This window comes from Alligator mississippiensis, chromosome 5, assembly GCF_030867095.1.
Source record: "Alligator mississippiensis isolate rAllMis1 chromosome 5, rAllMis1, whole genome shotgun sequence".
NCBI lineage: Eukaryota > Metazoa > Chordata > Crocodylia > Alligatoridae > Alligator > Alligator mississippiensis.
Window position 1 is genome coordinate 68,584,405 of NC_081828.1, and position 23,795 is coordinate 68,608,199.

Sequence of the window (23,795 nt, forward strand, 5' to 3'; positions counted from 1 at the left end):
TATTAGCTTTTTAGGCTTATTTTCTTTTAATCTATTTACATTTTACCTGTTTGTTTGTCATCAATATTAATCTACAGAAAGTAACCACTGACAGTGGTGGGTGACTGCTGTACAGTGTTTTCATTAAAAGAACATAGAACTCAGTACAAATCCGTTTTCACATAAGTTTCTGAGCCTGTTTCTATTTTAATCACTTCTTTCTATGTGGTAGGCTCGTTACAGGAAGGAGCAAACACTGCTTAAGCAGCTGCCCTGCATTCCATTGGTAGAAAATCTGCTGAAGGATGGTACAGATGGTTGTGCTTTAGCAGCCCTGATCCATTTCTACTGCCCTGATATTGTCAAACTGGAGGGTGAGTATGTATGATAGATGTCTCTGCTGTTAAATTAATGTCGGTACAAGTTGAAATTAGTTTTTCTATTCAGTAAAAAGTGTAAATGGTGCTGTTAAGAAACAATTTCTTAAGTGTCAAATTTCTATATTTTAAATGTAATACTTTTATTATTACTAGCACATCACCTGAAAATGGAAATTTATGAAGATGATTAAAGAGCTGCCTCTGTGGATTACCCAGTATTGGGAGCCCATGCCTCAATGTCATGAACATTGGAACAGTCTAGAAAAGGAGGACAGTTGAAAGGAAATAAATCTATTCTTATGAGACAAAACAAATCACAAATGTAGATTTAAAGGGCTAAAATCCCAATGGCCCTCACTTTTTCAATTCTTACTTCTGTATTACTTTATTAACCAACTTGATAGTTAGTTGCATTATTCAGACTACATTTTGTATTCGCTGTATAGTACATCTATACTATACAACACCACGTGGTTCCTACATTTGCTTATCCACGGTGATGAGCTGCTTTCTGCTACTCATTGCCTGATTCAGATTATATGTTCATGTTGGCAGAATCTAGATTTAAGCTGTATGCTTCATACAGTACTGAGGTGGCTTGACATCTGCTCATCCTTTGTCAGGGCTTCTCCATGAACTACTTGGCCTTTGGGAGTAGTCCTGCACCAGGAATCAGAAAGACCCAGGAATTAGCACATTGATTTGACACTTTCATAGATTCATAGATGCTAGGGCCAGAAGGGACCTCACCAAATCATCAAGTCTGACTCCTGTCCAGCCTTGTCTTAAAGACCTGCAAGGTAGGAGAGAGCACCACCTCCCTTGGAAGTCCATTCCAAATTTTGGCCACCCTTACCATGAAGAAGGTCTTCCTGATATCTAGCCTAAATCTGCTCTCTCTCAGTTTGTGACCATTGTTCCTTGTTACCCCAAGAAGTGCCGTGGTGAACAGAGCATCTCTGATCCCTTGCTGCATCCCCCTAATGAATTTGTAGGTGGCCCCAGGATCACCTCTCAGCTTTCTCTTACGAAGGCTGAAGAGGTCCAGGTCCCTCAGTGTTTCCTCTTGTCCTGTAAGCCCCTAACCATATGAGTGGCCCTCCTCTGGACCCTCTCGAGTCTATCAACATCCTTCTTGAAGTATGGCGCCCAAAACTGGATGCGGTACTCCAACTGTGGTCTGACCAATGCCACATAGAGGGGAAGTATCGCCTCCTTGGATCTATTTGTCATGCATCTGCTGATGCATGATAAAGTGCAGTTAGCTTTGCTGATGACTTTGTCACACTGATGACTCATGTTCGTCTTGGAGTCCACTATGACTCTCAAGATCCCTTTCTGCTTCTGTGCTGCTAGGAGGATCACTTCCCAGCCAGTAGATGTGCTGGATATTTTTCTGATCTGAAGTCATGAAATCTCTATGTAGAACTATTTTCTAGAAAGTCATCAGTATCACAGACATTCAATCTTAAGAAAATTCGCTTGCATAAAGTCAGTTGTCTTGGGCTCAGGAAATGGATAAAAAAGTGTTTTGGGAAACAAATGTCAGATTGAGTAATCTGATACTGCTGCATTCTGTTCCCAGTTTACAGAAAAGTTGAACACAGAGTTCCGTTATACCCAATTATACTTGAACCTTTGCCTCCCAGGATAATGCCTGCTGCCCTTGTAATATTTGAAAACAGACCAAAATTTAGAATATCTGATTGATAGATTTTTCTTGTATGGTTTGGTGTCAGGATTCTATGCATGCTTTCCCTGCATTTTCCTTTGATTTTTTTTTTTCAATGTAGTAAAGCAAGAAAAGGGCTCATTCTGTTAAAATACTAACTTAGACTTCAGTTTTGTCATTTGAATCTCCAACGTATGTGTGACATCACATTCACCAAAAACTTTGTTATGTGTACATGCATAAAGGTCTTTCACATAACAGAGTCAGAGGGGCTCAGTTACTACTGTGAGCACTACTAAAAAATAAAAATAAAAAGACTAAAAATATTAATTCCTCCCCTGGTCTTATATAATCTGTTGGTATCATTCTTGGGACACATTATATTTTGATCTTGATTGTCCACATGAGATGCAATGGGCCATTTTGGAAATGAGAGTGTCAACTAGCTAAAAGGAACACTAAATTGAAAGGTTGTAACAAATGGGGAAAGAGCAGAAACATAATCTAATGTTTAGGTTAGTTCATTTGTGTTATTGAATACTTATTTTCTTAATTACATTTTAATTTAAAAGAAAGTCTAGGTTTGCTTTGAGGAGCCTGGCATACAGGATTGGAAGTGTACCTCCTGGGGTATCGACATTGGCAATGCATTGCCAATCTTGAGATTATCTGTGCACCCGCTGGAAGTGCCAGCCATGAAACTGGAAGTGCTGGCAGAAGTGCATTTCTGGTTTTGCTGCTGGCTTGGCGATCAGCCTTTGAGAGACTCCTCCCCACAGGTCAGCAATCGGCCATGGGGGGAACCCCCCAGTTGGCAATTTGGTGCTCCCCCCCAGACTCAGGAGGCACCAGTCGCCCATGGTTAATGAATCTGGTCTCTTGTTACCACAGATGACCATCTTGTATAACTAGGGACCACTGTAATTCAGGCTCCAGCAGTGAGGAAAGCAAGCTCCCTGTGGGCTCTCTGAAACTAATTTCAGATGTTTTTCAGGGTGGGTTCTCCCACACCTCTGGCTGAGGGAACCTGCCATGGGGCTACCATCTGTATGAAGAGTACCTGCAGGAAACTGCTTCACTTGGTCCATGGGAGAAATTTTTTTTGCTACATAGGGCATCTTCACACTGCTCTTGCTCATTCTTTCAGCTTGCACCATGCAAAATACTGAAATAATAGAATCATAGAAATTTAGGGTTGGAAGGGACCTCAGGAGTTGATCTAGTCTAACCCCTGCTCAAAGCAGAACCAGCCCCAACTATAGCATCCCACCCAAGGCTTTGCCTAGCTGGCTGGATATGGGGTGAGTAAGATGAAGCTGGGAGGTGGGGGATAGAGGGTCCACTCCTGCCAGGTGCCTGCCTCCACAGCTGGGTGTGGAACAAGGGCTTCCCCCAGCCTGATACAGGGTCTCCTGAGTCCTACTTTGTTCTGCTGCTGTGTGGGAGAGGAGAGGATTTTTCCCCCTCTCCTTCTTCGTGTAGGGGGCAAAGTGGGGCTCTGGAGACCTGTGCCGGGTGCCTGCCCCCACAGACAGTCACTGGCCCCCACCACAGGGGCCTCCCCCATGCCCAGCATAGGTTTCCCAAGCCGCATTCTGCCCTCCCATGGAGAGAAGGGGAGTGGGAAATTCCCCTCTGCTCCTGTGCAGCAGCAAAACAATGTGGGGCTTGGGAGACCCGTACCAGGTGGGGGAAAGCTACTGTGGTGGGGGCACCCTACATCCCACACCCAGCTGTGGGGACAGACACTTGGCATGCCTATGCCTGCAGCCCTTAGGGCAGGGGGTACTTACTTGCCCCACTCTGTGCAGGGCTTTTAAACTCCCTGCCAAAGTGGGGAATTGAACAGCCTGGTTGGCTAAGCCCTGGCAGGGGCTCAGCCTGTACTTGGCTGCCCATAGGAACACATGGGGCTTCCACAGTGTTTCCAGGACTCTCTTATCTTTCTTCTCTGCACTTCAGATAAGATTTTTTTTGTTTTTGTTTTTAACTTTTTTCTTTTGCCCTCCCTGTCTGTCACAGTTTCAGGCCATTTCCACTCTAATCACAGTTTTCCAGAGCTCCAGGGTAAATGCTAGATTTTGAGCTTTCCCCTGAAATCCCTTGAAGCCTAAATTATTACAGTAGTCCCTATATATAACCCCTTTCATGAACTTATCAAACTACAATTTAAAATCAGTTAAGTTTCTGGTCCCCGCTACTGCTGTTGGAGGAAGCCTCCCTCCTCTGGCTAGAAACTTTCTTCTGATTTTTCCAGCTTAAATGTATTCATGGTGAGGTTATAGGCAGACAAGGTTCTTATACATATGTTTTTGTGCTGAAATTGTTCTTCAGCTTAAATAGCTCTTCTCCTCCCTGGTGCTTACTCTCCCTAACATTTCTACATGAGATGCTACATCGTCATAGTAACGGGCTATGGCAACATAGCATCGGCAGGCAAAAATCGTGACACCGCATCTGTCGCCATAGCAACGCGCTGCCTTGCTATAGCACGTTGCTACAGTGACGTAGTGGATAAAAATAACTGTGGGCTACTGGCACAATGCAGTAACAGACTTCTAAAGGAAGTACTAAATGAAGAATGGCATCGTAGGGGCACATGTAGATACAACCAGCATTTATATCAGCCTTCACTTCACTAAACTAAATAAACCAAGCTCTTTTATTTGTCTCTTGTAATATGGATTCTTCATTCCCCAGATTATTTTAGTAGCCCTCCTATGCAGCTGTGTTCCCATTTGAAATTCACCATTCACGAACAGTGATCAGAACTCTACACAGCATTCCAGATGAGGGGATTACCAGTGCTTGTACAATGGCATTAATATTTTCATAGCTCTACTTTGAAATATTTTTCTTGATGCAGCTGTGAAAAAGGAAAATGCATCATACTGACAGCTCAGTCATCTTTTAATCAACTGAGGCACCTAGATCAGGGGTGGGTAAAATATGGCCCATGGCCCAGATCCAGTCCACTGGGCAATTCCATCTGGCCTGTGGGACTCCTCTTTAAGCCCTGGCCCTTGCTGCCCGTCTGCAAGCTGGTGAGTCCCTGCAGGAGGTGTGACTCTGGTTGCTAAGCAACCACCCCCCCCATCCCAAAGTGTACAAAGCACACCAAAATGCCTTGTGCAGGGACAAACATGGAGACATGCACTGAGGCACCCTGTGTCCCAGCTAGCCAGGGAGCGGCTCGCTGGGGCATAGGGTGCCTGAACACAGGGGCATGGGCAGCCTTGGGCTGCTCCCTGGCTGGCTGGGGCACAAGTTGCCTCAGTGTGGGAGTTGCCTGCCAGTTAATCCTGCACTGAGACATCTTGTGCCCCAACCAGCCCCCACCCCTGCAGCACATGAAGCAGCTGGACACTGTGTCCTGCTGCAAACTGCATGAGCAGGGGTGAGCACTACAAATTTGTGCCACTACTATTTGTGCTGTTGCAAACGCACACCCCTGCTCATGTGGACACAGCCTATCTGAATTGTACTTTCTTCTATTAAACTGCAGCCATTTAAAGCCAATCCTCTGTGTGTTTCAGCTATTTAAATTCCACCTGACTGGTTTAAGCAATTTACTTTTCAGTCCAAGAAACAAAAGTTTGCTTTGTTTTATAGGGCTATTAAAAGGATGCAGTCTCTTCCAGTATAAGCCTTCACCTTCCTGGATTAGAACACTTGACCATGATCCTTATCCCTTGGCAGCTCAGGCTGCATTTGCAGGAGCTGTGCCCTCAGTTGAGAAGCTGTGTGAGGTTACATTATCTCTTCATCTTGTTTTGTTGGGTTAGGGTGATGCTGTGATACTCCTCTACTAAAGTCCCCTCTTAACCAGTCAGTCCCTTCCAGTTTGTGTCTCAACCATATGTTCTAAGAGAGGAAATGAACTTGTATGTTTTCAGTTTAAAAGAGCATGACTCCTTTAAATGAGCTCCCTTTCATTGGCATCAAGGTTTTTTAACATTTGTAGTTATATTAGGAAATCTTGGGAAAGACTGCTAAATGTGAGTATTGTAGATAATTCTTACCCCATGGCCAAGCAAAAACCTCTCTATCAGCAAGCCCATCCAACTAACTGTAAGGCAGAGGTGGACAAAATATGGCCCACGGGTGGGGAGGGGCTTTGTCTGGCCCACAGCGGATCCTTCTGTCCTAGCTGGCTCAAGCACTGCCTGGCCATGGCATGTCCTCCCACCTCCTGGGCACGCAGCGGGGCTGGGGTGGCTCCGCAGTTGAACTGCCTTTCTAGGTAGATTGTTGCTTAGTGCGGGGGAAAAGCAGCCCCCCACCCCTCCTGCTGCTGCTGAACCTTCCTGCTGCAGCTGCCCAGAGCCTATGCTGCCCCAGGCTTCCCTGTGTCTCCGCTGCTGTCACTGCTGCCTCTGGGCTGCCCAGTGAGGCAGCATGGCAGTGCAGAGCAGTCATAGGGCAGCCCAGTGAAGGCTCTGGGCAGCTGCAGCAGGAAGTGCCTGGCAGCGGTGAAGGGAAGAGGCCACTTTTCCCCCACACCGAGCAACACTTTCTACCCAGATGCTGCTGCTGCTGTTCAGCCTGGATAGGCGAGTCTAGAGCAGGCATGGGGCTCACCGGGTCAGGGCTGCACACATGGGTCCCCGCCAGTACTACAAGGCTGGGGCCAATGATGGTGGCAGCTGGAAGGAGCCACTGCCACCTGGGATGCCTAGAAAGGCAGTCCAGCTGTGGAGCTGCCCTAGGCCCACTGTATGCCTGGGGAGCACCAGGACATGCCATGGTTGAGCGGGGTGGGCTGGGGCTGCACACTCTTGGTGGTGGCGGAGAGGCACTGCAGGGTGCACAGGCTCCAGGCTGTTGTGAGGCGGGGCAGCAGTGGGTGCTGCCCGGCTCAGGGGAGCATATGTAGACCAGCTCAGGGAGGCATGTGCGAGGGGCTCCTATGCACACCCCACCATAACCTCAAACCCTCCCCCATGAACCCCACACCCACACCTTCCCCCACACCTCCCCAGACACCCACCACATGCCTGTAGGGGGGAGCCCCACTCACTGTTACATGCATACACCCCACCACACATGCACCCACACCCCCCCAGCCACCTATCCTCTCCACACTCCTCACAGCCCCCCACAAACCCCATACCCACTCACCCATACCTTCCACCTACACCTACCCCATCTACACCTACCTCCCCCCCCAATATACGAGAGTAAAACTTCATTTTGAGCTTTTATGCAATCACCTCTATATACACAATGCAAATGCACACAAATCAGGACAGAAATATTTTTTTAAATTAAATAATGCTATATTATTGTGGTTGTGTGATTTTTAGTATATAACTTGTTTTTTTCTGGTTCCAAGATCACAAACTGCCTTCCCAAAAGGAGTACTTATGGGGGCAAGGGGAGGGATTTTTTGTGGCAAGAGTCAGGAGTCCCAAGATGGTGACCAGGGGGTTGGGCGCCTGTCAAGGAGCGGGGCCACCCTTGCAGCCCTTGACAGCTCACCAAAACTCATTAAGCGACCTTCCAGTTGAAATAATTGCCCACCCTGCTCTAAGGCAAGTTTTCTGGTGTTCTGGAGAAATTATTCTACCCTGAAATCTGAATAGATGATGCATGGCTGTTTGTTCACATCTTCTCCTAACTATACTGTCTTCATGTAGAAATAGTCTAAACAGGAGAACTTTTATTCATTCTTTATTCTTCAATATTTCACTTTTAAGAACTTCTCAATACTCTGTAGGGATTTGTTACTGCTAGTCAGTCTCCCAAGAAGCTATTACTGAAGAAGGGAAAGATACTCAGCTGTGAATGGTATCAAAGGTACATTGCAGCTGCAGCACTGCACTCACTTATTCACCTTTACCACATATATGTCCTTAAATGGCATTTTGAATAGTAGAAAGGGAATTAGGGCAGTAGCGCCAGCAGCACTTCCAACTGATACTGCTTTTACAGGTGAATGCAGTTTGTCAGTGCTGTGGTACATTCCTTTGTAGCTATTCAAGGGTAAGAAATCAGTATACTTGGAGAGCACTAATGACAGATGAATAACTTTCCTTCTATTTTCCTGGTAGTACCTGAATGTTTAAAGCCTAGTAGCAGTAGAAATACTGTAGTTAATGTAATATATACCTTCTAGTTAGGTCTTTTTGATTGTATGAATAAACGGACAAGAAATTAGAATAACCTTTTGTGCAGGCCGGGAGCAATCCGGGGCCCTTTTGTGCACACGGGCTGTGGCCAGCAGCCCGGGCACGCGCGGTCGGAGAAAACAGGTGGCGAGCTAGAATTAGTCACGGACGCTTAGTGGTTGATTCAAGATTGTTTACTTACACCGAAGATGGTCGCAGTGTAGGCTGGACAGTTTTCCAGGCACAGCTCCGATTAAATCCTCGTTTGAGGACTACGACAAGCTCGCTCTCTCCCACGGAGTTGTTGAAGCTCCGTGGGTCCGTCTCTTTTTTGCGCGCAGGAAGGGATACGTCTAGGAATCAATCGGCGACGGGGAGAGGCCAGAGGCTGATCAGACCTCTGTTGCCTGTTTGAAATGCGCTGGGTCCGATAGGCTCCGCAGCGCTTAGAGATCTTCACACAGCGTGAAGATCCCTCCTCCTGGTGTTCGTGGAGTCCTCCAACTTTGGCGGAAACCACTCAAGCTTTTTATACGGCTAGTGAGCCAATCACTAGCCACCACTTGTGCATAATTTAGAACTAGCCAATAATGTGGCTCGAATTCTAATACAAATGGCGGGAACTCTTTGCAACAAGCATTTCTCAGATGCAAAAAGAAATGCACACTGCAAAGAAAGCTACAAATTTGGCGGGAAAATAATTTAGCAGTGCCAAAGCACACACAAACAAAAAATCACAACCTTGGGTTGTGACACCTTTATTTTCACAGACAATGACATTGAAAATCATGGTTCACAATCGGTATGAAAAAAAATCACCTATAGTATGGCTTGGAAGGTGCTTCAAAACAAAGATGTATAATCACAGTGTTATAAAATATAAGATGTCATCATATTTATGGTTTCTGAAATTGACAAAGTGTTCTCACATTTTTCTAATAATACAAATTGAATCTAGCCGACAAATATTTAGTGCCTAGTATTTGTAAGACCGTCATTGTCCAATCTGAAAAATGCCTCATTTTTTGTCCCCTTTCTTTCATTTTAGATATTTGTTTAAAAGAGACTCTATCATTGGCTGATAGCCTATACAATCTACAGCTAATTCAAGAATTTTGTCAGGAATACCTTAACCAGTGCTGCCACTTCACTCTCGAGGATATGTTATATGCTGCTTCTTCAGTAAAGGTAAAAAACCAGCGTAATTTCCACATGTCTATTTTATTAATGCTTACTGTATTTACTCATCTACAAGATGAAGTCGTGTTTCCCCCCGCTCCCCCTCCTCCCCCCCAATCAGCATGAGGAAAAAAGCCCCTCATCTTATATTCGCATATGAAGCAGAGGCTGGAGTAGGCCAGAGTCAGACCCACAGAAACCTCTTGGCCTTCCCTCCCTGCTTTTGGCCCCCTACCCACTTCCTTCCTTCACTCTTACTGTCAAGCACAGCTCGGCTCCAGCTTGGGCTGGGGTCTTTCCTAGGCACAAAACGCATGGAAACTCCTTCCCCTACTGAGCGAATCAGAAGTGCTGATACTGGTGCATTGCCTGCCTGGACAGTCAACAGCTCGGACACTGCTGCATGGCTAGGCAAGGGCTGAACTTCCACGTGCTGTGCTCCAAGATGGAGCAGCCCAAGCAGTATCTGATAGTAAGGGGGGAAGGGTGGGAGAGGTGGAGACTGGGGGAAGCTGGGGTGAGGGGAGAGAAAAGGAAGAAGCTGTGGGGAGCTCGTGTTAGTGGGGGGGGGTCAGGTGGCAGCATGTGCAGGAAGGCTGCAGAGAGAAGTGGGAAGGGCAGATGGCAAAGAGACCACTTGATCTGCCCCCAGCCATTGTTTTCCCTGCTGTAGTAGTGGGAGATGGGGGTAGAAAAAATTTAAGACAGCCCTCCAATACTTAGATTCTATACCTGGAAAATTATAGCAAATTTATCAAGTTTCCATATATAGAATCTAGTTATTGCAGGGTCATCTTATATTTGGGGACATCTTATATTTACGTTATACAGTTTGTGTTTTTTACTGCTTTTCAGTCTTGTTGCTATGTGGCTCATTGCAACCTCGCTAGAGGTTGTACTGGTATAACTGTGCTGGTAGCAGTTAGATTTCTGCACCTCGTGTGATGTGCATCCACCCTTCTCCCTCTTTCTTACAGAGTTAATTAACCTAGCCCCAGAGGGTATGCTCACGGCAAACCCTCACGCTTAGAGAAGCTATGCCTGCTTTATGCACTTGCTCCCAACTTCTGGGAGTAGTTTTGTCACAGTAGGGCAGTGCTGCAATCAAAATTAGTAGCTCACCTGAGAAGCAGAGCTGATTGTACTGCAGAGTGCCATGCAAACACTGCAATATTGTTTCTGGTTTGGGAATGAATACAGTTGTGTCCCCTAGTAGACCCTTTGCCACTGTACTGCTATTGCTCTGACTGTTGGTACCTGAGACCCTTAAGCTACATAGGGGCACAGCTACATGAGAAAGTTTACTCTGAGGCAATTAACACTGTATTAGCTCTTCTATGTCAACTGCCTGTATGAGTGCTTTTATTCTGCAGTAAATACAAGGTAGGTTACCCAATCTTAATTTGGTTTTAATCCAGGCTTAGTTTAATTCAACCAGTTTAATCTTAATTTAAGCGTATTACCGTTAAACCAAAATGGGAGCCTTCCCTCGAGATATTTGAACTGATCTAACTAAACCAGTTTAGTTAAAGAGGGCAAATTTCCATACAGACAAAATTAAAGAGAAGTAACGTGTATGCAGAATACTGTTTTCATGTATTTTGTAGCTTTATTTTTTAAAAGCTTCCTCTCAACTTACTAGAGTGGTCTATTCTTTCAGGAGTGTATACATGCCAAGTTTGAACTTTTAAAATTAAACTGGTTTTTAGTTTGTGTGCCAAGAAAAGTCTTGCCAATACTACTATGGCTGAAAAACATTCTCTCAGTTTTCTCAGTCAGGCTTGGCTGACTCAAATGTTTTAGCAGATTTTCTTCAAATTATAAAATGGAAAAGCATATCAGGGCAAAATGTCTTTTTCCAGGAAGTTACTGTATACTTAAAACAGGGAATTGAAATGGAAATTCTGTCCTCACCGCAACTGCAGTGTGGTTAGCACAATATTTTAATAGATACGTTCTGACATGTTCTCTGAATAAACGTGGGTATTATCCAGAGACTTAATAGAGGTTTCTTGTAGTGTAGCTCTACATTCTTACAGTGTATTTTCATTTTTAACAGAGAATAAAATATTTGCTTCATTTTGGTGGTCTGGTACCTTCATTAAAGGTCAGTTATAGAGAAATGGAGACTAATTACCTGATTTCTTTAAAATGTACCCCTTTTTTTTCTGGTTTTCCTTAAGTTTTTTTACTATTTAAAATACTTTTCCCCCACCTTCTTTAATTCTTGCTTGAGTGCCCGCAAGGAATGATGGATGTGTTCCTTTTATGGAGTCAGCATATCCGTGGCAGATGGAGTATAATCAGTTTTCTAAATAACTAGGTCACCTTCATTGCTGCTTTTTATGATCTCTCAAACAGTTGAGCGCCTGAACACTGCCTGCTCCCTGCTATGAGCTTTGGGCCCAATTCTTTTCAAATAATAGTCTCACTGCTTTTAGTGGGGCTGCCTATATAAGTAAATGCTGCTGAATCAGACCCATGATCTCCAGTATCATCAGTTCCTGTGAACTATTTGTTACCTCACATACTGAAACCTCTTAAGTTGCAGGTGAAATCCATCTGTTTTAGCAGCATCAATGTGCTTTTGGCATTTTGGGACTTCCACATCACAAAACGGCTCTTGCTGTACTGTAGTCGCTTATATTACGTAAATCAAACAAGGGAGGTGGACAATTGAGTTACAGACTCTGTATCATTTGATTACTCATTTCATCTGGAGTTCATCCCCTTCCACACATTTTGTTATCTTCTCCCTGCTTTGAAACAAGGACATATGGAATCCGTGACTCGTTATGTACATATATGAGAATGAGTAATGCTACTTTTTTAACTTCAGGGGCATGCAACATAATGATTCAACCTAGCATCCACCATGTAGTTTTGAGAACAAATATTTGACTCTCTTAAAAAGTTTCCTTTAGAAATACCCCAGTTAACTTCTCAGATCAAAGGTTATGTTTTTGATATTAGACTTACGAATTTTTCTTGTTTTTTCAATAATTTTCCGAGGTTGGATTTACAGACTTTAAATAGATTTAGGATATTTGTAGATGAAAAAGCTCATTGTGATTATGCTGTCACAAGCTCTTGTGGCATGGTTACCTATTTAGATGTAAATGATGAACAGACAGGCTGCCAAGTTTTCCTCCTGAACTTTGGCATGGAAACACTAACTAATGCTTTTAAGCTCTGTTCTGCATGTGTGACTAGGTCATCTTCTTTAAAAATAAATTCACAGCTAGGAAGGGTGCTTCAGTTTCCCAGGATATCTGTTAGGAGTACCTTTAATTAGAATATGTTCCCCTCTTGAGTTAGTCTTACTTAAAAGGTCATAATATATGCAGAAAATGTAAATATTACAGAACATATTCAATTGGTAAACAGTACTGAAAATTGTCTTTTCTTCCACATCCTAGAAACATAATTGGAAAAATATCAGATGATCCAGACTAATAAAATTCTCTGAGATAGAGTCAAATGTTTGTAGAAAAATAGATTTTTAGTTGTTAATTTTTGATTGAGTCACCTAGATTTTAGTTTGTTTTTTTTAATCATCTGAACAGGATATATTGTATATGTTTAAAACTAGGACTTACTTTTACAGGGTTTCTGGGGTTTGTTTGGGTTTTTTTGCACACACGTTAATAGTTTCTCCTAGCCTGAGCCTGACTCTCTCCATTTTTTTTGTCCTCGTCTTTAGTTGTATTCCTTGACTGGAAGTGTTTAATATAACATGCCTTCCCCCACAACTGTGAGCAATGTGCCACATCTTGCCAGCAGGGAACTGTTTTGCATCATTGCTGCCATAAACACAAGACTGCTGATGACTGGGCTAAAGTATTTCTGCCTGTAGTTTACAAGGAGCTGGAAGCTTTTCCAGTGCTGCAGGGAAACCAATGTATGCTGATTATAACTATATATTTTCTAGCTTATCATTTCAATCCTTTCTGTAAGAAAAACAGCAAAGAGATTTAAAACAAATTATACATGTTAAGGGCAGATTCAAATACTTCCATATAACCAGGGATCCTGGTTTTCTATGTTTAAAAATCCCAAATTCTCTGATTTAGAAAACCCCCAAATCCATATTTTTCCCCCACTTTAAATGAGAAACCAGTTGAACACAGTTGTATGCCTCAGTTGAACACAATGTTTTATTGATATATTTACAATTTTAAAGCAGTTTGAAAGCCTAACAGTGCCTCAATCACAATAAAATAAATTCTAAATACCTACATATTTTGGCATTTGTTTTTTATTATGGAAAATCAGAGCTCCCCTTGCCCCCTTCACTCAACAGGATACAGGGTCCAGCTGTGGCTGTCCCTGCTGCTACTTTGTGGCACTGAGCAGCTCTGATATGCTGGTGCCCTGCCCACGCTGTTCCTCCTTGCTCCCAAACCACAACCTCCCTGCCCTGCCAGTGCCCCTCGCTCCTGACCTGCTGCTCCCTCCCCCTAGGCCCCAGCCCCCCCAGTGTGTGGAAGGGGGGTGTGTGGGCATGGGCAATGTGTCAGGGGGTGGGGGGTGAGCACATGTGATGCACTGAGGGGCCACGGGGGCATGTGCCCCCCACCAGATTCCCCACCCAGAGTGGGGCGCAGGACTACAGCTGGGCCAGACCAGCTCTGAGCAGGAGCTGCCTCCGCAGCCCAGTGGCCAGGACCCAGCACAGGAGGCAGCGTCGCGCCACCAAGGTGAGGCACAGCAGCAGTGGCAGCACGGTGTTGTGCCCCTTGCTGCTGCCGAGTGGGCAGGCAGTGCCTCATCTTGGTGAACATGGAGATGCAGTGCTTCTTCCTGTGCCAGGTCCCGCCCACTGCAGAGGTAACTTCTGCTTGGAGCTGGCCTGGCCTGGCCTGGCTGCAACTCCGCACCCCACTGTGGGTGCAGAAATCTGGGGGACACATGCCCCCCCATGCATCACCTGTGCCCTCCTGCCCCGTCAACACACTGTCTGTGCCCACCTGCCCCCATTAGATTTACCTGGAAGGAGCTGCTCTCCACCACACTGTCTGACTGCCACATGCCCCCTGCCTCCCGCCCCCAAGAAGCCCCTTGAAGGCTGGAATTCTGCCAGCCTGCAAAGGGAAACCCTCCGTTTTCCAAATCCCAGATCCCTGCATATAACAGATATTAAAGGTTATTTTACATTTTCTGGCAATTTTTCTAGTAAATGTGTGTGTTTTGGAAGACATATTGCAACCGTACTGCCTGCCTTTCTGCTTTCAGTCCTACCTTTTTATATTTGGTGAGCTTTACTTTCAGATCCAATTTGCTCCCAGAGGATAGTGGCAACCTAGAAGGAAAGGATTTTTAACATGCTTTCAGCTTGCTTTGGAAATGGGAGTAATTTTATTGCATTTCTATCTAGGTCTCTGTGTCTATAGTTTGGTTATTCAGAGGAACAAGACTGCCCAACAGGTGGTGATGTAGCCTCTTCAGAAGTCAGGCAGACTCTTATGTTGGTGCCATAAATAATAAAAAGCCAAAACAACCAAGGCAAGGTGCATTTCAAGGAAGGCCGTGCACTGCAAATCAGTGGGACAGGTATTTTACTTTGTCATGCTGCTCTTCATTGCTTCTAATGGAGTATAGCCTTCTCTACAAGCCACCTTATTAGTCTTGGGCTTCAAAGTTAAACCAGTAGGTTCCATATTCCACAAAGTCTAACAGGCAGCCTGCCTATAACATTGACTTGAAAATGTGGTCTGTTTATAGGATATTGCTTACTTTGGGTCCTGAAGGCCCAAATAGCCTTACTAAACAGGGTTTCTCTGTGTATGTGTTACATTTTGGACACTGAAACACTTATCCTAGGCATCTGACTTGTGCTGCAACATCCCCCTGGAGCCTAAGAAAGTGTCATAGTTAATCAATGTGAGTTAATTACTTTCACAGATTTCCACTACTTTATTCCAACATGTCATATTTATAATCTATCCAGAGTTTTCTAATCAAGTCACTAGAGACCTGTTACCAAGTTCTTGTCCCTGTAGACTGCTGTTTCTTTAGCTGATGGGCTGAGAACAGCAAAGCAAGTCTCCTCTCTAAAATAAAGATCAACAGAAGCAAGTTTCATAATCTTTTCCTAAGCTTCTCAAGTAGAAACAGCATGCCTTAGATACCGCAGTGAGTACATCACATCCTTCAGTTACACTAGGACAAGGTTGTACATGCATATATGTGAAATAATTCAGAGTTTGACTTCACCTGGAAGGGTAGCAATCCTATTGGTCCTCTAAAGCAAAAAAAGCACAGAAGCAAAGCCAAGCAAGTGGAGGTACTGGAATAGCTGAAATATTGTATGAAGTCCTGGTCTGCACAGTTTTAGAAGGATGTTAAGAAGATCCAGAGGCATGTGACAGAGATGTTAAAGGGGTTCAAAAAAAGGTATGCAACAAAAGTTTGAAGGCACTAGGTGCATTCAGTTTGGAGAAATGGAGATTGAGGAGGGACATGGTAGTAGTTTTCAAGTATTTGGCTGGCATAAAGAAAAGGAAGCATGACTCTTCTTTGCTTCACAGTCAGGACAAAGCTGCATGAGAATTTTTCTGCAATAGTATAGGGATAATGCAATTTGTATTTGTGCTGAGGGTTAGACTAGATGACCCTTGATGCCCCTTCCAAGGCAATAATTCTAAGGCTTATGGGCAACTGGTGCCACCTGAGTCCGGAGGGGGGAGGTGCGGCACATGCCTCTCCAGCGACTAGTCAGCAACCAGGGGGGCCCCATGGCCAAACACGCCAACCAGGAAGTGGCTGTGGCATTCCCGGAAGTGCCAGCAGTGCTTCACCTGGCGCCCCCACACCCTGGACAGTGCTCACGGGGAGCACCGCCTGCCCCCACTGCCCATCGCCTAAGTAGGGAGCGCAGCCTGCCAGGTGATGCACCAGTGCTCTCAGGGGGTGCATGTGCACCCCCTACGCATTGCCACTGCTGAGGCTTCATTTACCGAATATCCAAAGTGTTCCACAGTGTGTGTATCAATAGTCTCTTTCAGGTCTTCAACACCCAAAGTTATTTGTTTAGTTTGATTAGAGTGTAAAAGGAGATATAGCTTCTAAAGGCACCAGTTCCAGATGGATTTATTCTGATTTATCAGAAGCACATGGCTAGCAAGAAAAATTGTACTATTTCCCATTATAAGGACAAACAAATGTCATCACAGCACATTCTCTGTCTCCAGGATAGTGATGCACCATCAGGATGCTATATGATCATTTTAAGGATGCTGCGGGGTGGCACACAATATTAACACTACTAGGTATGCAAACACCTAGACCTGATTCACAAGTAAAACCTAGAAGGCACATCCACACATGCAGGCACGTGCGCTTGCAGCAGCTCAAATAGGAGTGGCACAAATGTGAGCTGGGGATTTTTGCCTTGGTGCACATGCCCGGACGTGCACTTTGCTGTTGGGCAAGTTGTGCCACTTGGGGCAAAATAACCCTGCCCGGTTCCTCCCCGATCCGCATCTGTGCTGGCCTGAGCAGTATAAAAACCTGCCCCTTGCTGGCCCCAGCAATATAAAAACTTGCACTGGTGAGTGGCTGAGGGCTACTTGCCCTCAGGAGCTTCTGAGGCCCAGCCACTTGGTATCTGGGGACACAACCCCTTGTGCCAGCTGGACTGCTGAAGCAGCCCTAACCTGGAGTGGCCCCTGCACCTTCTACCCACTACAGAAGTCTCACATTGGGGGTTGCTGTCTAGCTGTGACCTGCTGCCACCCATGACAGCATCCGCCCCCTTGGACCTGCGGCCCCAAGGCTGTGCCCCTGCCAGACTCAGACAGGGTACCTCTGCTCTGGCATCTTGGCAACTGTCACCCAGAAGATGTGCTCCTTGCGGTGGCCCGCTTTGAACTGTCAAAGCATGTCCTCTTGGCCCCAAATGACCAAAAGGTCAGCCATCTTGTTTGCCTTCCAGCTGGGTCCCCAGTGCTGGCCCTAGACAGGCTCCTCTGCATGGGTCTCACCACTTGTCTTGCCAGCAGAGATCCTGGTGTTCCCTGTTTATGGAATGCAAATTCTCTGATAAGAAATCCAAATTCTCTCATTATAATACCCAAAATAGTGTTCTTCTGCTATTAAAATGAAATGCCACTATATAGAGAGAGGGCAGTGTTTTATTGATATATTTACAAGTGTAAAGCAATTTGGAGGAGGGGGACTTGGGGGAGTTTGAGTGGGTTTGAACTGGCCCGGCCCGACAGCGCGCAGCGCCCATGGAGGCAGGACCCGGCCTGGCACAACGTGGTCTCCCGCGAGTGGTGCCAGCCCTCAGGTGACAGCCCAAGTGACCCTGATGCTGCTTGAAGCTGCGCCAAGCTGGGCCAGTCCCGCGACAGACAGCACAAATGGTGCCAGCTCTGAAGCGATTGGAGCCCTGTTGCGCCACACCGTGCCGCACCGCACTACTGGGGGGTCTGGCCACAGAGGGCCCTGAGCACCCCACAGACACTGCTGTTGCGGGGGGAGGGGTGGGGGCTGTGGGCCTTGTGGGGGACCCATGCCCCCTGACCAGCCCCGCACCCCCAGACATGTACAGCCCCATCACCCCATGCCCCAGTACCTACTTACCACAGACAGTGCTTGGATCAGAGCCATGCACCGCTCCTGCTTGCCCTGGCATGTAAACATAGCATGCTAGGGCAGCAGGGGCACCACAGAGATGCTCTGGCCAGATGCCAGGGCGTCTCTGGAGGTCCGAGCCCCGGGTTGCCTCTACACATGGTGGGGAACTGTGCCCTGCACTGCTTTCCTCCGCGATGATTTTATTTGATACCTGGAAATCCAGGTATCCCATTTTGAGCCCGCGCTGCAAATATGTAGAGTGGGGAACATTTTTTCATTCTCAGCATGCCTCAAACTGGTTTGAGATGCCACAAGAGATGCACATACTCATCTGAACGCACCCAGAGATTTCAAATAGCACACTAAATGGACTTTAAAGTGGCGGGAAATCCCAGGTCGTGCCAACACAAATGCAGGTTTGTTGACGTAAACGGGAAATTTCGTTTCATCTACACGTGCCCCATAGTGCCAAAACCATTCTGACCTGTTGTGATCTTTGGGAGTTCTTTGTAACAAAAGAGCTGCTCTACTATTTCTCTGTATTCAAGAAACGAGTAAATGCTAAGGTCTGGCAGTTCTTGAGGGTTGCCTTCAATCTAAAAGGGTTGAAAACCACTGCTCTAAGACAGGGATCGGAAATTCACTGGGGCCCTGTGCCAAATCTAAGCTAGCGTGTGAGGGGTGCCACCATGACCACTGCAGTGGCAACATGGGGTTCAGTGGCTGCAAGGCAAGCTACCCTATATATAATCACACAATGCAATGTGGATCTATCACTCCCGAAAAATTCCTGCTTTAGTCCTGATCAGCCTTTCCTTTTAACAGTAAGAGAACAAAAAAGCGTGTCTTTTTTTCCTTTTATCACAGTGTAATTGTGGCAGTTACTTTTGTTTTTGCTCTTCTCCTCCCTCTACCTTTTCAAAGCTGTTTTTGTCCTTTGACAGTTTTTCATATTTTTCTTTGCAAGAGAAACAATAAGGAGTCTCATTATGTCCTAAAGACTCTTTTCATTGGAAGAGAAACAGTAAGGGAGTCTCACTATGTCCTAAAGACACTTCCTGATGGTAGAAGAATGGTTGATGCAGGTGTAGAAATTTGCAAAAAATGAGTGCCTGACGGGAAAGACATTTGAGTCTGAAAGCTTATCCAACACTTCCGAACTATATTGCTGGTGTGATAAGATGCCAAATGTGTTCTGCTTCTCACTTATTCCCTGGACCATTACAGTTATAACAACACCACAAAGCCTGAAACAGTTCTGAGAGGTGTTAATTGCTCTCAATCAGAGTGGTTCAATTGTGAAATTGAACTTGCAAGTATTGATGTGTGCAGCTGTCTACACTTTGCCTCAATACAATTACTATACTCAACACGCATTAAAGATGGTAAGCAATTGTCAGAAATATCTGTGTAAAATTTTAAGAGACTTGCATCACATTTTCTCCATTGGGCAATACTGAATTCAACAGTAACTTAATATCTAAAGACTTGTTTATGTTACAGAAGTTTATTGCATTTGAACACTGCATTTGTACACTGCATTTGCTGACAATAATTTTGCTAACAAAATGTTAACTTTGCAAACTATGACAATCTTGGTAACTGCATTTGCTGACAGACTAGTAAAAATTCTTGTTAGCATTGTGTTTAACTCAGTGGTTCAAAAATCATGTTCTATCAGGAAAAAGGTTTCTAAGGGAAATTAAATGTAAAGGCGGCATTGTTACATAAAGGCCTCATTTTATCTACCAGCTTTGTGCAGTGTTGTTCCTCTGATGCCCATGGGACAGCAGCTGTGGATCAAGGTGAATAGATCAGGTAGTCTAAGCCCACGGTACATAATTAAAAACGTAATTTGTGTTTCTTCACAGTTTTGAAACATGCTATGTTTTTCCCTCTATTCCCAGTTTATGATGCGTCTTTTAACTAGACTTGAGTTTGAGGCAGCCATTGATAGAGATCTTTTAATCGCAAAATGAATATTACCACGTATTTTACACAAATAAATTTTGAAACACTGCATTTGTAGCAGGCTTCTTTCTCCCCTTAAGCACAGATTGAACAAAAGGTTCATTATAAATTAATTATGTTGGTTTTGTTAATATTTTATTCTATGAGCCTTTAATTTTTTAAAACACTATCTTAAAATTAATAAATTATTAACATGTCTGAGATGTATTATAAAGCCACAAAAATCCATGACTAATTTTGTTGTTCTATCTTTTTATTGCACCAACTGTATGGTTCAGTTAGACTTAAACAAGATTTCAAATGCAGTACATTCGAAGGTCACGGTCCAGGTCCCTGAAGAAGAATGCATTGCATTCGAAAGGTTGTCTAAGTCTGTCACGACCATGCAGTTGGTCCAATAAAAAATATCACTTACAAAAAATCTTTACTTCTCATATTTCCTGGACCATCACAGCTACATCATTCTAACACTACCAGAATCAGTCAAATGGTTTCTAGGCTATTTGCAATTTTTCCTTAAGTGCATTGAATGTTTGAAGTTAGTCTTAATCCTAAAACTGTGTTGATATGGGGAATTGTTTATTTCCCTTTGTGTGCGTCTTGAATGTAAACTCTGCTGAACCACATAAGACAGCAGGTTAGCTTCTCAATAAAGCAAAAAATGCCTATAATTATTTTCTAGATGCTTTTTCCTTTCCTTTCCTTTCAGACTCCTATATCTGAATTATAGGATTTTCCATTGTACAATACAAAACTCATTTTATTTCATCAAGTTATTTTGTAGCTTTAGATAGTGAGGAAATATGAAGGGAAAAGAAGTAATCGAAGTAAAGGTATTTATAAAAGGAGACCTACTTCTAGAGACCTGGCTATTTAGAGCTACAAGTCTGCCATCTAATGGCAATCTCTTTTTTAACCATTCTGAAATATAGTCAGAGATTACCATTAAAATTCTGTCATATTTCTGAATTACTTGTATATTAAACTGTAGGTGACAATAATAAATCAACAAGCAGTCAAAGCCATGGGTTAGTGAAAATAAAATATAGAGATACAGAGATCTTTCCTGTCCTCAGTGGTTAGATATAGGGTTTGATATTGGAGTTCTACCAGTAGTTCATTCTCTAAAATACAGCATCTCATCACACCACACCTGTTACTGTAGTTCTGAAGCTGCATTTACTTCTGCAGTTTCTGCAGTTACTCATTTAATTGATGTGGAAAGCTCACCGTCTTAGGCCCTTTCCTGAATAACAGGCAGAGGTACCGTAATAAAGCCAAGCTCTATGAGGTTTAATGTCTTGGTGAAATGCATCACTTCTGCTGTATGATAGAGAAGGTTTAACAATTTGTCCTATCAGAAACATTCTCATTCATGGATGGAAAACTACATACTCAAGTATATAACCAAACTTTTGTAATATCACAATTGTCACAAAAAAATATGACACACCAGTCGTTTCTTCTAATTCCTTAATATTCATTTCCTTCCATTTTTTTAAAAACACTTGTCTGAAATCAGGCTTCTAAATTTAATTCATAAGCATATAAATAAGTGATCTCTTTTTCAAAAAGGCTGGGTAGGTATCAGTTCCCATTGACTTCAGTGATAAATTCTTCTTAGTCAAGACTACAAAAACAGACTACATTTTTAATATTATCTTTTACTGAATCAGCTATACAAGTGGGAGCGATTCTAGACAAGCTTGTAGAAAGTCTTCCTATGTGCTTGGAAGCTTGTCTACCATCTCTGTTGCATATTCCCTGGATCATCACATCTCCAATAACACTCCAATCTTGCTACATTTTATTAGTCATAGATTAATGGAAAAGATTTACAGAGATAATATACAAATCCTTGAGTAAGGGCTCACCTGTATATATAGGCAAATCCAACAAGGTGCAGCCACACTGCTATTTGGCTGTGCAGCACGTGCACAGTAAGCTCTTAAAGTTCACTGGCTTGTCAGTACAGCAATGGAACTCAGGCTGAATGTCACCACTGATGAATTCAGAAGTAGGGGAAAAGAGGGGGGCCAACAGCAACACCATTCATCCTCTTGATTCCGGAGCTGCACTAAACAGTGGCTTTGGTAAGAGCTGCACTTATAACCCAGTGATTAGATAGATGGATGGATAGATAAAATATAAGAAAGTAATGGCACCACCTCTGTTGCCACAGCCAGGTGAAAGTGCCCTGTGTGCCTCTTGTACCGCCAGACCAGAAAGGACTGCAGCATGAGCGTGTGCTCCTACTGCATTAGGGTTATATGATAAGTATAAAACAAGCAGGACAGCCAGTGTGTGCTGCAGCCCTTCCCAGGTGAGCTGTGCACTAACCATTTTACCTGCTGGAACATTAGCACAACAGCGGTTCTCACCTGGGGTTGGCATCAAATTCAAAAAACATTGAGCGATGTCCTGAATCTAGAAAGAACCACTGTTTTAGTTTACTGTAAACATCGGCATTATAAAATGCTAATCTAAAAGTAAGGAATCTGGGATTTCGTATCCCTTGTACAGGCAGACTTACAACACAATTGGTTCCTGAAAACCACATCTTAAGTCGAAACGTTGTACCTTAGAACCAATTTTCTCATAAGAAACAAGGTTATAAATGGGGGATTGGTTCCTGAACGAAGGCCCGATACTCTGTTTTCACCAAAAATACCCCAGAATTTTGTACTCGATCAATTATAGATGAGTAATATAACTATGTTAATATATTTATATTGTAAATAGCAATCATATATATTTGGAAGGACTTCTTTGAGGTGACTTTACGGGATGTTTTGAAAGGCTCTTGGTTGGACTTTTTGAAGGCTTCTTGTCTGGAGTCTTCTTAGGAGTCTTGGCTGCAGGTTTTTCTGGAGTCTTGTCTGCTTTCTTAAAGAAAGTGTCCAAGGAAGTTTGGACAAATGTTCTCCAGAGAGATGAGCGACGCAGTAAATTTGTTTGCTGGCATGGCGTTGCAGCAGATCAAGTGTTGTAAAGTCAAAACTGACATCATAAAGTTGAAACAGGGTGTCAGTTTATAAACGTTTTAAGTCAAGGACTGCCTGTATAACAATGATCATATTAAGAAGATAATATTTATTCTGAAAATATTCTGAAATATTTGTTTCTTTTGCCGTGTGTGTTGCTCTTAAAGATGGTCTGCTAAACCAAAGTAATTTTCTTGAATGGAAAAAATTTCATTATAAGGTATCACTCATTTAATTACTACAGTTTTGAATGTGAAGGCCTGCATTTTTTTGCCCAAGGGCTATTATAGCTGCTATTGAAAAACTGAAGCAACATCTGGCTGATCTTTTTATTTTGTGGCGAGGCATATGATCAGTTTGCAGTGCAAGGACTTGTGTGTACAAGAGTTAGTCCTTGATTGCATTGATTAAGGCTACTTTAATTCTAAGCTAGTGCCCACGCTATGGTAATGCACTTTTAATTTGGACTAACTTTTCTGAACCTTCCTATATGGAAAAGCCTATATTTTGGGTCTTTGGCACTGAGATTTGTGTACCTTGATGTGTCCAGTTTTAAATGGTCATGCTACACAGCCAGACTTGAGTTATTGCATCTTCAGTGATACTGTACCTTCATATGTTTGTGGCTAGGACTTAGAGGGACTTGCGGGCTTTAGCACTAAAGAAAGAGAAGCACTCAATTTTCAGAGAATGGTAGGAGAAATTGTTTATTTTTCTGGACACATTGGGACAATTGGGAAAATATTGGAAGATTATCAGCCCTTGAACGATTTGTCACTTCATCCTTAATGCAAAGTGGGTGGGTTTGCTAGTCTGAGTGAAAGTAACATATGGGCATTGGCCCCTTCCCTCAGGCAAACCAACTAATCCAGGTGGGACTTCAACCACTGAAGTTGGGACAGAGACTTTGTGTGTGGATCAGAGCTGTGTTGGGGAC

General features: G+C 43.8%; 1 protein-coding gene across 4 annotated transcripts in view; it reads left to right on the plus strand.

Moving 5' to 3' along the window:
- The window catches only part of CAMSAP2 (calmodulin regulated spectrin associated protein family member 2), a 205,368-nt gene that overhangs the window by 142,350 nt on the left and 39,223 nt on the right, over window positions 1–23,795 (plus strand). For all 4 annotated transcript variants that reach the window (XM_019479352.2, XM_019479353.2, XM_019479354.2 and 1 more), the window contains 2 exons: window positions 212–353; window positions 9,190–9,329. In XM_019479352.2, the coding sequence (XP_019334897.1) occupies window positions 212–353; window positions 9,190–9,329 (282 nt within the window). The remainder of the gene's footprint in view (window positions 1–211; window positions 354–9,189; window positions 9,330–23,795) is intronic.